This window comes from Melampsora larici-populina (genome assembly GCF_000204055.1).
Source record: "Melampsora larici-populina 98AG31 unplaced genomic scaffold MELLAscaffold_3, whole genome shotgun sequence".
Lineage (NCBI taxonomy): Eukaryota > Fungi > Basidiomycota > Pucciniomycetes > Pucciniales > Melampsoraceae > Melampsora > Melampsora laricis-populina.
In genome coordinates, this window is record NW_006768767.1 from 174,037 (window position 1) to 187,974 (window position 13,938).

At 41.5% G+C, this 13,938-nt stretch overlaps 3 protein-coding genes across 3 annotated transcripts; 2 read left to right on the plus strand and 1 right to left on the minus strand.

Moving 5' to 3' along the window:
• Positions 1 to 1,740: 1,740 nt before the first annotated feature.
• Positions 1,741 to 2,850, plus strand: MELLADRAFT_102159 (uncharacterized protein; the record flags this gene model as incomplete). The annotated part of the gene is made up of 4 exons (XM_007404872.1): positions 1,741 to 2,236; positions 2,332 to 2,459; positions 2,529 to 2,684; positions 2,770 to 2,850. The coding sequence occupies 4 exons, from the start codon at positions 1,741 to 1,743 to the stop codon at positions 2,848 to 2,850; spliced, it is 861 nt and encodes a 286-aa protein (XP_007404934.1).
• A 7,477-nt stretch (positions 2,851 to 10,327) lies between these two features.
• On the plus strand, positions 10,328 to 10,564 carry MELLADRAFT_90761 (uncharacterized protein; the record flags this gene model as incomplete). The annotated part of the gene is made up of 2 exons (XM_007404873.1): positions 10,328 to 10,368; positions 10,453 to 10,564. The coding sequence occupies 2 exons, from the start codon at positions 10,328 to 10,330 to the stop codon at positions 10,562 to 10,564; spliced, it is 153 nt and encodes a 50-aa protein (XP_007404935.1).
• A 358-nt stretch (positions 10,565 to 10,922) lies between these two features.
• Positions 10,923 to 13,261, minus strand: MELLADRAFT_90762 (uncharacterized protein; the record flags this gene model as incomplete). The annotated part of the gene is made up of 5 exons (XM_007405376.1): positions 10,923 to 11,470; positions 11,553 to 11,808; positions 11,878 to 12,272; positions 12,640 to 12,719; positions 12,786 to 13,261. 5 exons carry the CDS (start codon positions 13,259 to 13,261, stop codon positions 10,923 to 10,925), a joined length of 1,755 nt encoding a protein of 584 aa, XP_007405438.1.
• Positions 13,262 to 13,938: the final 677 nt, after the last annotated feature.

Genomic DNA, 13,938 nt, shown 5'->3' on the forward strand with positions numbered 1-13,938 from the left:
GGTAAGATATCAGTATACTTTATTTTTTCTGAAATCGTTTCCAATCATTTTGAAAGGAAAGAGACTGACTATACCTTCTCTGAACTTCCTCTCGGCCTATCCATTCAACCCATAGTGCTCACTCTTCTGCATATGCCGAATCTTTTGATTGATCCTTTATGTGACGGAATACTTGATGAACATGTTATGTATTGGTTGTTTTATATCCATTAAAATTAGGAGTTGGAATTGGAATTAGGATTGGGATTCATTAAGATCAGGAATTGGAATTGGAATTTATTTCACTGTCATTGTGTTGAGATTATTTCTCATACTCTGAGACTGAGGATGTTGAGAACCTTGCTTTGTGAAAGCCTTCATCCGATCTTTTTGAGCCATTGATGTGTCAAAGTACCAGCCTTCTCCTACAATTACCTGGTTGAAGCAAGCTATTTTACTTGAGACATCTTGAGATCTTTTGCCAATTGAAAGAAGGAAGAACATTGTCTGTAGTACATATTTCAACAAAATTCTCATATTTTGTCTCTTCCAAAGACGTGGGTATGGAGACATCTTTCTGCACTCACGAGTGGCTTTCACTTTTAAGCGCTAAGAAGATGTTTCTCTTTCCTATAATGTGTTCCTCCTCTCATGACCCTATGACTCCTGAACTTGTCTTCTGAAACAATTATCTTCAAGTCATACATAGTGATTCTGGATAGGCCACCGAACATCAACGGAATTACCGGCCTCTGGCACCTCACTTTGGCTAACTGTGCTCTCTAGTCACCCTGATAACCACTGATGTGAGCCTGGCCATGCGCGAAGCGATTGGGCACTCAGACATCCCCGACCCTCGTGAGGCGAGAAGGTCCAATAAATCAGGTACGATGACCATTGACTTTGGTGATGACATACCCATCAATATATACATTATGTAGCAAGCCTAGACTTGTAGCTTGTTTTGGAAGGTTTGCCTCTATGCTTGGATCAAAACGAGTAGGGGCATAAGTTGGAGTACGTACATATGTCGTTTTGATTTACTTTGGTATAGAGTTACCCTCAAAAATCATTCAGCTTGTTCTGTCTTTTTTAACATAAATGGCCTTTCTCCTCAATCTAAGCGGATAAAACCTGAGGGTTTGTTTTCTAAACAAAGTCCTTCATTTTGCATGTTGTCCAGATAGCTCGGTCTAACAGCCACTAGTGTTTTTTTCCTTTCACTTCAACAAGATCGCAGTTGTTCAGCATAGGCACTCAAGAATGATCTCTTTGTTGACTGTGCCATTCTACCAGACAAATACTGAAAGGGTTTGAAAAGTCATTGATGTGTGGATGGGACGGAGTGAGCCTACAACAAATGCTGAACAAAAATGATTCGAAAATCAAGAAGTTTTCAAGCAAATCTCGATAGATCGGAACTGAGCAGAATTCTAACGGAGTGCAGCATACTAAGAAGTCTAACTTTCCCTTTGGCTTTCTAACGGCCAGATGTATCCATTTTTTGCGCTTTTGTTCATTTCTTCAATTCTCCAAGAATGGCGCTCTTGTACGATAGCTGATTGATGATCTTGCAAAAAACACAAGGCTTCGGGTATATAAACCGCGTAACAGACTCATCCATTCCCACCATTCCATCATAATTCCAAACAATCAATACAAGCCTCATTCAATTCTTCGTTCATAACATTCATAACTTTACACTCAAAATCATCATATAGCAATCTCAGTTCAACTTTAAAAAGAAATCATCTTTTTTCAATGGCATCAACACAAATCACCTCCCCCAGATCCGACAAAAATACTTTAAGCCAATCCCAAGAGATTCAAGCATGGGGAGAGCTTTATATATTTGATCTCCCGAAACCTCTACGCGGAGCTCTATTCGCGAATGACCTGATATTACCTTATTCCCTTGCTCCCCAAACTAGTGTAGAAACTTCAGAAGAAATATGGCCTGGTAACCTTGAGTGGATCAAAAGGATTAAATTGTATAGTAAAGCCTACAGATTCGAATTCTTTCGTTGTGTTCTACCTCAGTCTTTTGGTCGTGAGAGTGGTTTGATATTTGATAAACCTCTTTCCGAATTAAGAAGACTACAATATGATGATAAAATTTTAGGTCATAGACGTTGGACTTTGATAATCTTTGGAAAAGAAAAAATTGCTGCTATACATCTTCAAACTGATTTATTGAAACACGACGAAAATGAAACTATCAAAGACAGATTGGTCATCCTCAAAGATGAAGTGAAACGTTAGTTTTCAGTACTCTTATAGAACTCTTTTATCCTTTTGATTCAAACTGACTTTCATCTACCAATCATACTCTTCACATCACTATTGATCTAGCTGTCCTGGCGGTCGAAACGAAAAAAGTTCATTCAAAGACCAAAAAGGAAAGACTCGTCGAAAAATTGACTCCTAAGAGTTCAACAGGAGTTGATAGAGACCCCATGAATAAAGACCTCATGAAACAGGTACTTGCTTCAATTCTGGATTCTGACTCTTCCTTTCCTCTAATCCCACCTTCTCTGTTTGTCTCATAGGCTGGCTCCGAGCTCTTGGTGTCTTGGGAAACCGAATTAGAAAAATCAGAACTTATCTTTGCTGGTGCTACTAAGAAGGAAATCTCAACTTTCTTTCCAGAATCATCATCATTATATAACAAACTTCGATCTTTTCCTTTTGACTTTGGATCTCCGGTGAGTAATCTTCTTTAAAATTCAATTTAGTTGGATTTGCTATTCTGATGCAAGATATTTTTGTGTTTTCTATTTGACTTGACAGAACATTGAGGAGCTCAAGCGTTGCTACGTGAAGCTTACTACAGCTAAGCTTAACCTTGACTTATTAACACAGGAAAACTAGAGGATGTCAATACGCATTTCATTTTCATTGATTGTACATAGCCATTTTCTTCAAGCTTTTTTTGCTGAATATATCAGTCGTCCCTTTATTGAAATCAGAGAATTAGATTTTATTTAATGACATTTGCTTGAGAATAGTGATCACGTGGTTTTGTCAGAACTGGGTACAGTACCAGAAAGTGGATGGTAAGAAGTGTATTTAGTTTTTTCAATTGGCAATATTGGTCTCGTATTATTTTTCTCTCGCATCAACTCTATCATTTCCAGAAGCAGTTCTTGCGAGACACTTGCTTCTGAGGGGTCTTTCTGTTCCTTATGAGTACTTCAGGGGTGCTCTTCACGAAAAAACGACCAGCTTCTCTGCTCTCCCAACGTCTGAACCGATCCGCCCCAAAAAGCGGTAGCGGGGCGGGTCGCCCCGCCGCCGCTCTCGGTTCTTTTCTGTAGCGGATGCAAGCGTCCCGCCACCGCCCTAACCCCAAATCTGGGGTTGTAGCGGGAAGTCAAGGGGGCGGGGCGTTCCAGATTTGCGCCCCGCAGCCCCTTCTCAGAGCGGTATGTAGCGTTTTGGACAGCTGACGCAAGATACCGACAGCCATCCACTATCTGATCAACTTTTGGCACCTGCAGCTCTACTTGGCGACCTCAGACAAGCACGAGACCCCTTCCAAACCTTTCGATCTGCCATATCCTCTACTACCTGGACAGCCAAATCTTCGACAAACACGCCTTATCGATGTCTCAAGGCTTTTCGATAGCTCAAATCGTATCTGGTAAGTACTTCGTGCCCTTGATCTCTCTCTTGAAGACCAAACTAACTCAAACAACCCCAACCTTTTCATCCAACCCGTCCGGTCATCGGATGTTGCCTTTTGAAGTGATATCATAGGTCCAAACCCTGCTTTTCAAAGCTTTCGATTCGATCTGGTCTTCGAACATATAAGCTGAGCACTTCTCACTCAGATTCCCTTCCTTGCACGATCATTCCCCAATTAATCGTAATACCATCAGCAACAATCAGTTATCTTACTATTATCCCTGATACATTATCCTTGATTATACTTGATCTACCAGTTTTCAAAAAACTATTTAAAACTTACCTTCAAACTCTTTTCTTCCCTGTCTTACTCGTACTTCTGATAGATTTGATCGGTTCATGATATGGCTCCTTCTACTACATCATATCTCGCTCCTCCGATGAACACCGGTCCTACGCTTCGCCCACAAACCCCTCCCAGTCCTAAGGAAGGGTTTGTTGTCCAATCCCCTGACTCCAGAGTCTCTGTCCAGCGTCCGACTCCTTCCAGCGACAGCGAATTGCCTGGAGACATTGACTTCGATAGTCTTGGCTTCGATCCTGCCCAGATTGTCGACGACTCCGAATCTGAATCGTCTGTTGTCGAGATTGTCAAAGCCAAAGAGTCTGCACCAAAGATCACCAAGAAGAAGAAAAAGAAAACTCTAGGTGTCAAGACTCTTTCTAAGCGTCGTCCTCGGGGTTCTGGCTCGTCAGTTATTCTGATTCGAGGCCCTGGAAAGAAACCCAAAAAGGCCGTTCCACCAGTAGTAAGTCTAACTTTTGAAGACTCATCACTTTCATCTACTGATCAATTGTTTCTTTCTTTCGATCTTATCCCTTTCCAACTCTTACTTGTTCTCTTTATCTTTCTTGAATTAATACCATCAGGCTGGTATTCCAGATGGGATCGACATCAATCAAGACTCCGATATTGAAGTCGTCGAAACCAAAGGTGTTCGCCGTGCCCAACTGGGACGGGTCTCCAAACTGTTGGAGTACTTTGAACCACCAACTCACATCAAAGGCAAGGTAAGTTTTGTTGTTCATTCATTTATTTTGTCAATATAAAGCCATCTCGACTTCAAGGTCCCAATGCTAATGTTTCTTCTGTAGAGTGGTGATAATCCACGTTCTTACAGATGCCGATGGTGCAAAGGAAGATTTATCCGTGGTCTGCGAACTCACTACAACTTGTACGCCCACCGTGATGGGGCTAAGGGAAGGTCTGCCTGTCCACTACGATCTCGTGCCATTCAAGCTGGCTGTATCCTTCCGCCAACATGGGCTCAAGAGAATGCCGCTAACGATGTCGCTTCAGACAAAGCTAACGGGCAGCCCACCCTGGATTCATTCTTGTCGCGCACCACCTTTAATGTGGACTTGTGCAACACAGTCCTTGTGATGTGGATCCTTTTACACGCGCTTCCTTTCAATCGTTTCTATGACACCCCTCTTCGCGCGGCGTTTAAACTTGCCAATCGACGTGCTGATCTTAGGTCTGCAACTTGGGCTGCTGGTGTGGCTAAGGACTTGTATAGCAGCTTGAGCAAGTCAGCTATCTCCTTAGTAAAAGTAAGTTATGTTTCATATTCTTATTTCTCTTTTTCTCGAACTAATCATCAAAACACTTTGTAACAGAACAACTCGAGCAAATTCTCTCTCATCCATGATGTCTGGACAACAAAGGGGAATTGGTTCGCCTTCATCGGTGTATCAGCGAATTACATTGACGATAACTGGAATTTCCGCACAATCCACCTCACCTTGAAGTTGGTTGCATGGAACAAGTTTGGCTACCTCTTAGCCAAACCAGTTGGGCGTTTTTTAATGGCTCACGACTTGCACACCAAGATAAGTATTTCAACGTTTCAAATATCTTTCTGTCTATCAGTAGCTAATTGTTTCTTTGATTCTTTACATGCTAGGTCAAACGACTGATTCGGGTGCTTCTAACAACACAATGGCACGTGAAATGGAGATTATGTTCTCTGAAGGTGACAATTCTGTCGACTGGGATTCATCACAGTATCACGTTAGGTGTTATGCCCACAAGCTTGGACTAGTGGTCAAGAAAGGTCTTAAAGTTTTGGGATTGTCGTCACATCAAACCTACCACCCCGGCCAATATCTCAGTACCTGTCCCAGCCATTGTTCTGAATGACGATCCGACCGAAACTATCATCGATAACGATGAATCCGATGATGAAGACGATATCCTCAATGCCGAATTTCACACAAGACACGAGAAAACTGGTGATGATGAGAAGGAGGATGATCCTACCTACGACGATCTTCCCACCGATGGCTGCATTGTGGTCAAAGGAGCGTTAAAGGTATTACTATTTCTTTGTCTCATATACTTCCTTTTTACTTTCATTTACTGACATCGGTGGCACTTTAGTTGAAGGAATTCAACGCCCTTCTTACTCGCAGCAATGCCCGGCGAGGTGAGTTCCAAGCTCGAGCTGCCCAGATGGGCTACGAAGGACCAGGTCCAATTGCTGGTTGGGGGATTTGTTGGAACATCGATCTAGAGATGTATTCCCGCCTGGTAGCTGGACGAGACGTAAGTTATCTTTCTGATTGATACACTTACATCAGAGTTGCTGACGTTCATGAACTCTTTCAGGTTGTGGATTCAATTCTTATCACTGATAGGAAGACTAAATATTATCAAGGCATCATGATAACCATGGATGAATGGGACGCCGTTGATACACTATGCAAAATATTAGAAGAAAGTCTTTCTACTTCAACTTCGATTTATCTACAACCCAGTTTCTGAATCTTGATCGTCTGTCAGGTCTTTCGTCACTCGACCAAGCGTATGGAGGGCAATACCCCAACGGGTGCTATTGTCCTGGCTGAATATCTCAGAGTACATAACCTACTCTCTGATATCAGCAGCTCGACTGCTTTTCCAAGCCTTGGAAGGATGGTAGATACCATGATCCAACAGCTTGACAAATATCAAACAGAGGCTGTGACTGCCGAAATTATCATCCTGGTCACCATACTTAATCCTAGATACCGACTGAAGTTTTTTGATTTACATTATCCCGAAGAAGCATCACGAGCTAAAGAATGCATTGAGGCCTTGTTCAGCAAGACCTTGGATACTTGGCCTGCTACCCCACCCTCTACCCCTGATCCAACTCCTTCGCCTTTGGGTGGAGTGTATGACCAGTTCGATGTCTTCATTTCTTCTGCGACTTTCCAAACACCCGATTCAATTCGAGCAGCTGAGTTAGACTTGTACCTTCAAGGTAGTCATCCAATTCTCCCTGGCCAATCCGAGCTATCTTGGTGGATGGTGAGTTTTGTATCTTACTCATGACCAATTACGATGCTTGAAAACTGACCTGATATCCTCTGTAACAGGATAATGCTTGTCACTACCCGGTTCTTGCATCAATGGCACGAGACTATCTCAGTATTTCGGCTACGTCTTGCGCTGAAGAGCGTGTATTTTCATCTGCAGCCGATATTGCTGTTCCTGCCCGGGGGGCTTTGAAGCCCAAAACCATCACTCGCGCTGTTGGCTGTCGTGAATGGTTAAGATATGGTATCACCACAGAAGATACATTCTCAGAAGCCCTGGCTTATCTTTCTTCCTATAAAAACCATGGTCGTAAATGATCCTATGTTTTGTGTTTTACTCAATTTTTCTTTTCAAGTCACTCGTTGTTTGTTTCATTCAAGTACCATGTTTTGGTTTGATTTATCTTAGTTTCTTTCTTTTACTCTTTTAATACTTCAAGTCACTCCTTTACAATCATTATGCTATTTGTTTTGTTTTGTTTCCTTTGATCGTCTTATTTAAAATACTTCAAGTCATTCTTTGTTTGTCTCTTTTTCAAATATTTCAATCTATTCATGTAGATATTCAATTCTTTGTTAATATTAAAAAAAATTGTGAATAAACTATTCGCCGCGTTCCGCTCGTTTGCCTTCAAAAAAATGGAAGCGGGGCGAGAGCGGGTCCAACGAGCGCACCGCTTGGCCACTGATGTATCGGGTCTGAACTTAGAGCGGGGCGAGAGCGGGATATACATGTAGCGGGTAAGCTTCCCGCTGCAAAAAAAACGCTTAAAAGCGGGGCGCAGCGGGGCGCTTCAGACGTTGGCTCTCCTGCATCAACCAAGATGCCACACTGGCGATCATATGGCGATGTGAATTGGCAGTTCAGAGCATCACCATACTTGGGTGATCATCACAAGATCTATGTAGTCAGGTGTGAGTGAGTCTTGAACAGGAAACAAAGTTGTGTGCACAATGGTGTGACGGCATTTTCCACGTATAGAAGGTCTTCAGACTCCACCCAAGATCAAACCTGGGAGGTTACTGGCTAGACGATGTTCTTGATTTGGAATGTACATTGTTGATCAAATGGCCTGGTCTACCAGCCACAAGCGGTCGGTTCCTTTCAATCCACTAAGATACATCTGTCAACCATAAGCGCTCAAAAATATTTACTTCACTTCATGAGCTATTCCTCAAAACAATTACTCAAAGGGAAGTGAAAAGTCGCTCGCCTGAAGGCTGAGATCAAGTGAGCTTGAAGTTGAAACGAATGCTGAACGAACAAGATTCAATGCGCAAGAAGTTGTCAGCGACTTTTGACAGATTGGAACCGAGCCAAATTCTAACGGAGTCCATCATACCAAAAAGTCACCTGTGGCACCTGTAGGAAGTGACATACAAGTCTGTCAGAAACTGGCAATTACAAAGGGCATGTAAGCCGATTCTTGGCCCAGAGCAGTTTCAGCGCTCCTGGAGCAGTTTTTTCTTGCACTCAAACACAAGTTAAAACAAAATTCAGGGGGATAAAAACATTGTAGACCATTATTTACATGATAAACTGCCCTTATACAAATTTAAAGCACACTTGGACTTTGACTTTTTGCAAAGTCACTAGCCAGAGCGCTCTGGGCCTCGCCAGAGCGCTCTGGGCCTCGCCAGAGCGCTCTGGAGTCTTGTCGGAGCGCTCTGAGCTTGACTGACTGTACTTGTACATGACAAGTACAACTTCACCAACACACAAACTCACTTCACCTGATCATGCCTCACTTCGAGCCTCAACTCAAGGTGCAATTTGTATGCATCACAAACTGCAGAACACTACTACTACACCACAAAGACACTTATTTGCGTCAGGGCATTGGGCATGTCCCAAATTGGGGACACGACCCGACAGCCACTAACGGGGCGCTGGCTCGACGTCTGTATGCAAATATATCCGCGGTGCATCCTGAAGATGCTCTGGCGTCGTCCTTGCCAGGATGAGATTCGAGCACACTGTGCTTGGATCACCTACGGATGTCCAATCAATGGAACACCCTTACAGCAACCCTTAGACAACCGCTAGCAATCCAATATCTGTTGCCCTTGTGATGGAAGCAGGACAGCCACCAGCATTCTCAAGACTGGGTGCCCACTTGGCACCACAGCAAAGGACCTTGATGAGGAGGCCGGTTAAATTTTAAAACTGATTTGGTCAAATGACATCATCATCGCATGGTGACTTTGACACTTTGACCTGTACCAAAGCAATCTTCATCCTCCTTCATCTCTCACTTCCTTCTTGTTTCCGTCTTCCACTTTGATCTCGTTCGATCTACATCCCCTTCCGCCTTTCTTTTTCTTCAACTACATTCACACCTAATCCAATCTCCAAAGTCTTGATATGATTTTCAATCGCATCGGAACATCAACCTTTCCTTCACTCAATTCATTTTTCATAATAATTTCTGAATTCTGTTTAGTAAGTCTTTCAACTGATTGACGATCAACCAACTTTGAGGAAACTATTTTGAAACTTTTAATGTAGATGAATATGTTTCTTTCAAAGCTTCAATAGGCAAATGATAGACATGAATTCCAGAATGATCGATCGTAAGTCTTTTTCTATCTACAGCTGTTTCTTACTTCGGTATTGTTGTTAATGGAATTAGTTTGCTTTGAATTCCAAACAAGGTATGAAAGATCTTTATTCTTTCTTCTGGAGTTTTTGTACTTTGTTATTGATCAATTTACAGAACATGATGAATCCATCAAATTTTACGATTCAAGTCAATGATTGAGAAAAAGACAATTATTCTTATCAGCTTCAGTGATAGATATTATTGTTTTTATCATTTCATTGTTTTATCGTTTTTCTCATTTCATTGTTTTATGGTCTTTATCATTTCATTGTTTTATTTTTTTTATCACTTTATTGTTTTAACCTTTTATTGTTCGTATCATTTCATCAATGTTGGGTTTTTGAACACAAATCATTATTGTTATAACAGTGCTTTATATGAAATTTAATCGCGCCGTTATTAATTAAAACAAATCTGAAATAAGTGAACTCAAAACCAACCCGTAGACATTTTCAGGACAATCTAGGAGATATCTAAAGCTGATCCGAAGCTCTATCAGTCATTTGTGTATCGGTGCTGCGTGCACCCTCACAACAAACCTCGAGGGATGTCAGATGGTTGTCGATTCGCGCGCTCTGGGCAGCCCGATGGGCTCTGCTCAGGCGTCTGAACGTCGGAGTCCGACAGATGTTTCTCGGTGTGTTGTGGGGGGACGTCCGTCCCCCACCAAGAAAAATTGGACACCCGGTGGACATCCAAGTGTCCTTGTGGTGTAATTGGACCTTAGTGAGTCTTTTCGAACTTACAAATGTAATATGAAACAATTGCCATCAAATCCAAAACCAACGGTCATGATGTTTGTAAATTTTGTCAAGTCATGATCCAATTCCAAATTTGATCGCATTGCATTAAAAATTTGATATCTCCAATCATCCGATAGAAATCAAATATGTACATACGAGTTTTCGATCTATTCAAAATTCAAATTCATACCGGTATTCCAATCTGCTCTCACACAAATACATAAACCAAGGAATTCGTCCAAAACATAGTATAAATTCGATATTCTTTCTAAATTGATTGCAATTTGAATATTTAAATTCAAATGATTATAAAACAACCATTCAATTTAGGACCACAACATTAACAAAAAATTAGAAAAAAGCACAGAACACAAACTAAGAAACATCATCACGACTTGTGTTAGTGATTCTAAATGTGTCTTACTGAGATTGAACATGGGTACAGATAGTTGTATTTGTCATCTGATGAAACATAAAGAGAAGTAAAAAAATAAGAAAGAAGTAACAGAAAGTAAAAGATATAAAAAGTAAGAAAACGATTGTGACTTGTGCAAGCAATTCATGATGAGCTTTACTAAATTGAACATGAGGTTAGATATTACTCATTCTAACAACCAGATTCAGACTCTTCATCAGAGTTTTCATCGGACTCTTTATCAGACTCTTCATCAGAGTTTTCATCGGACTCTTTATCAGACTCTTCATCAGAGTCCTCATCAGAGTCTGACCTACTCGATTTATGACGTTTGTTAATTTTCTTCTGACGCCGAGATTCATATTGGGTTCGGTCTCCTCGCGCCAATTCCTCGAGTCGACGACGACTTTCACTAGGTCCAGCCTGCATTGCCTTGCTTCCAGTATCTTTCAAAGCCTCATGTTTTCGCTTCTTTCCGACTGTCGATCTACTTTCAGATTGATTTGGTGCATCTTCCAGTTGCTCATTGCCGGTCTTGACAATGGTGAAGTTTCCATTTTCAATGTCCTTCGACCACAACTTGACTACCGCATACGGAACTTTTCGGTGGCCAATATCCAGGTCGCATCTATTAAGCATCGATCCCGCTTTTTGAACGATTTTCACTGGCCACCCTTTGGCTTCGATAGCAGCGACAGGATTGGGCTTTTTCGGAAATACACCACCGCGCACATGTACACCTACAAAGTGTGAAATGCAAGATGATCTGGATTAGGATAGTTCATTCAAGCATCAACCAAACTCCAAGAAATTGGAACTTACCCAACATTTCGTTGAGCCGCTTTCCTAAAAGACTTCTCCCTTGGTCACTAGGTTGTCGAGTGGAACCTTCAATCTCTTTAGCAGTATCTTTGCCATGGATGTAAGTTGAAAATTTTTGAGGAACTTGGGCCGTGTCGACTGCCCATTTTGCAAACCACACATCGTTTGAATAGGTTTGTGACCATCCGTCAACCCCCCCACAACTAGCAGTAGTTAGATAGTAGGCTATCTGGTTCTGTTGACAAACAACAGCAAACTATGAAGAACGGGTAGCAAATTTGTAAATATATACATTAGCTGTGATGGAGTAGATGACCTTACTTACATCGTGATGTGCTTTCTTTACAGCAATAAGCGACTTTTTTTGAAGAGTAGCAATGGTTGGAAGTGGTTCGGGCTTGCCATGACAAAGATGAACCTTTTCGATGTTGACAAGTTCATCAAAAAGTGGCTGATACTTGTCCTTTTCTGCATCCGAAAGTTTATAAACCTGGGGCGCCGGTGTAACAGTATCAAAACTTTGTACATTGACTCCATTCTCTTCGTCTACGTCTGTATTTTCCTCTTCAGGATCGTGGCTGGCATAGTCTGGAAGGTCGGCTAATGCGAAGAAATATGGATCACGGAAAACATTCTTCTGGTCCTTGCTCAAAGTGTGCCACTTGTTTGACATGTCCTGATTATGATCCACCCAGGCGTCTTTGTCATCACGATCAGGAACTAGATTGCATAAGCCACGACTATGTTGAATAGATGAAGTCGAAGTCGTTGGATGGGATCAACGCCAATGATAGTTTAGAAGGAATCCATTAAATCAAGATGGATGTAAATGCGTGTGTGATTTTGTTTATGTAGAGTGATATTGGTGTAGTGTATTTGTTAGGGATTACATGTGGGTGTTGATGGCGTGGGATCGAATCCGTAAGTATAATAGGTTGATGTGAACAGTTGATAGAATTGAGATCAAACAGTTGAAAGATGAGATCGAGTGTAGATTGATGAGGTCGATTTTGAATGTGAGTCAACCAGGTAATATCAAATGAAAGAAATATGACATAAAGAACAAAGCTGATGATTAGAGACTTACGTGCTTTACCAAGGCACTTCACGCAAAACGAGAGAAAGCGAATCCAAGGGTTGGCCTTTGTCTTTTTAGACCCGAATCCTCTAAAGCATAAACCGACTGGCATTGGCAAAACTGAAAGTCAAGTAGTCAATTTAAAAGACACGTACACCAAGTTCCAAATGACCACTTCAGGAACTCCAGCCATCAGTGCGATCATGAGAATTCTTTTCTCAAACTCCATTCGCATAATCTTCACAAGGTCCTTGATGTCTTTATGAGCAGTGCTGCGTCGAGACTGTTGATGAAATATGGCTTCGCGGAGAGACACAAGAGTCCATTTTGGGAGTTCTTCCTCGAAGTTGTCCAATTCGAGTCCAGGAAAGCGTGACCTAAATGCTTTGCCGGCTTTTCGATGATTCTTTTTGGACAAGGGCTGCGAGGTTTCGGTTTGAGATTGGGTGTTGGTAGGTCCAGGTGAACCTTGGTTGTTTTCAGTGTTGTTGTCATCTACATTCTGTTGAGATTGACGAGTGTGACGGGTCTTCGAGTTGTTACCTGGATTTTGGGTTTGTTTGCTTGATGCTTTCTTCTTTGGAGCCATCTTGGATTTTTGTGATTTTTGTGAACGAGTAGCTGAAGGCATTGAAAGATTTGATTGGATAGTGAGTATTTCAAAATTTGGTGCTTGAAGGATTATACGGAGATGTGAAGCTGTAGTGAAGGCAGTACAAGGGATACGAATCTGTAGGTGTCACTGTCACTTACACGTGGAACATGACATGTTCCACGTGAGATTGTAAATAGAACTGTCACATATTATTCAACAGGCCTTGCCATAGCCATATCTTGCTGGTTTTGGAGCAAGTAGGTATTAAGTAGATGAATAAAAAGGACCTTTGTCTCAAAACACATAAATATAGTATGTTTCAAAGAACTTGAATATATCTGAAGTTGAATTGACATTTGGGGTCAATATCTCAATATTGAAGAAATCAGATAAGTGGGTACTCTAAATTGGTTTTTAGGGCCAGTTGGTGCTCCAGCTCAAACAAGTCAATCTTTGTTTTTGTTGAGAAAATTCATAAGTTAAACCTGAATATCATTTGCAAAATATTCATCTTCTAATAGATGTCTGTTGGGTAGTCACCCCTCCCACTTTCAGTTAACTGTGTGCATATTTCACATCATACCCCGTTTTTTTGCCAAAACACTGGGCAATCCATTACAATTTATAACATCTAGCTTTTTATTACAAAAGGGTCAAATCTTTCATTCCCTTGCCTAGCTTGTGCTTAGGTGAGGGAAAGTAGTGTAACGGGA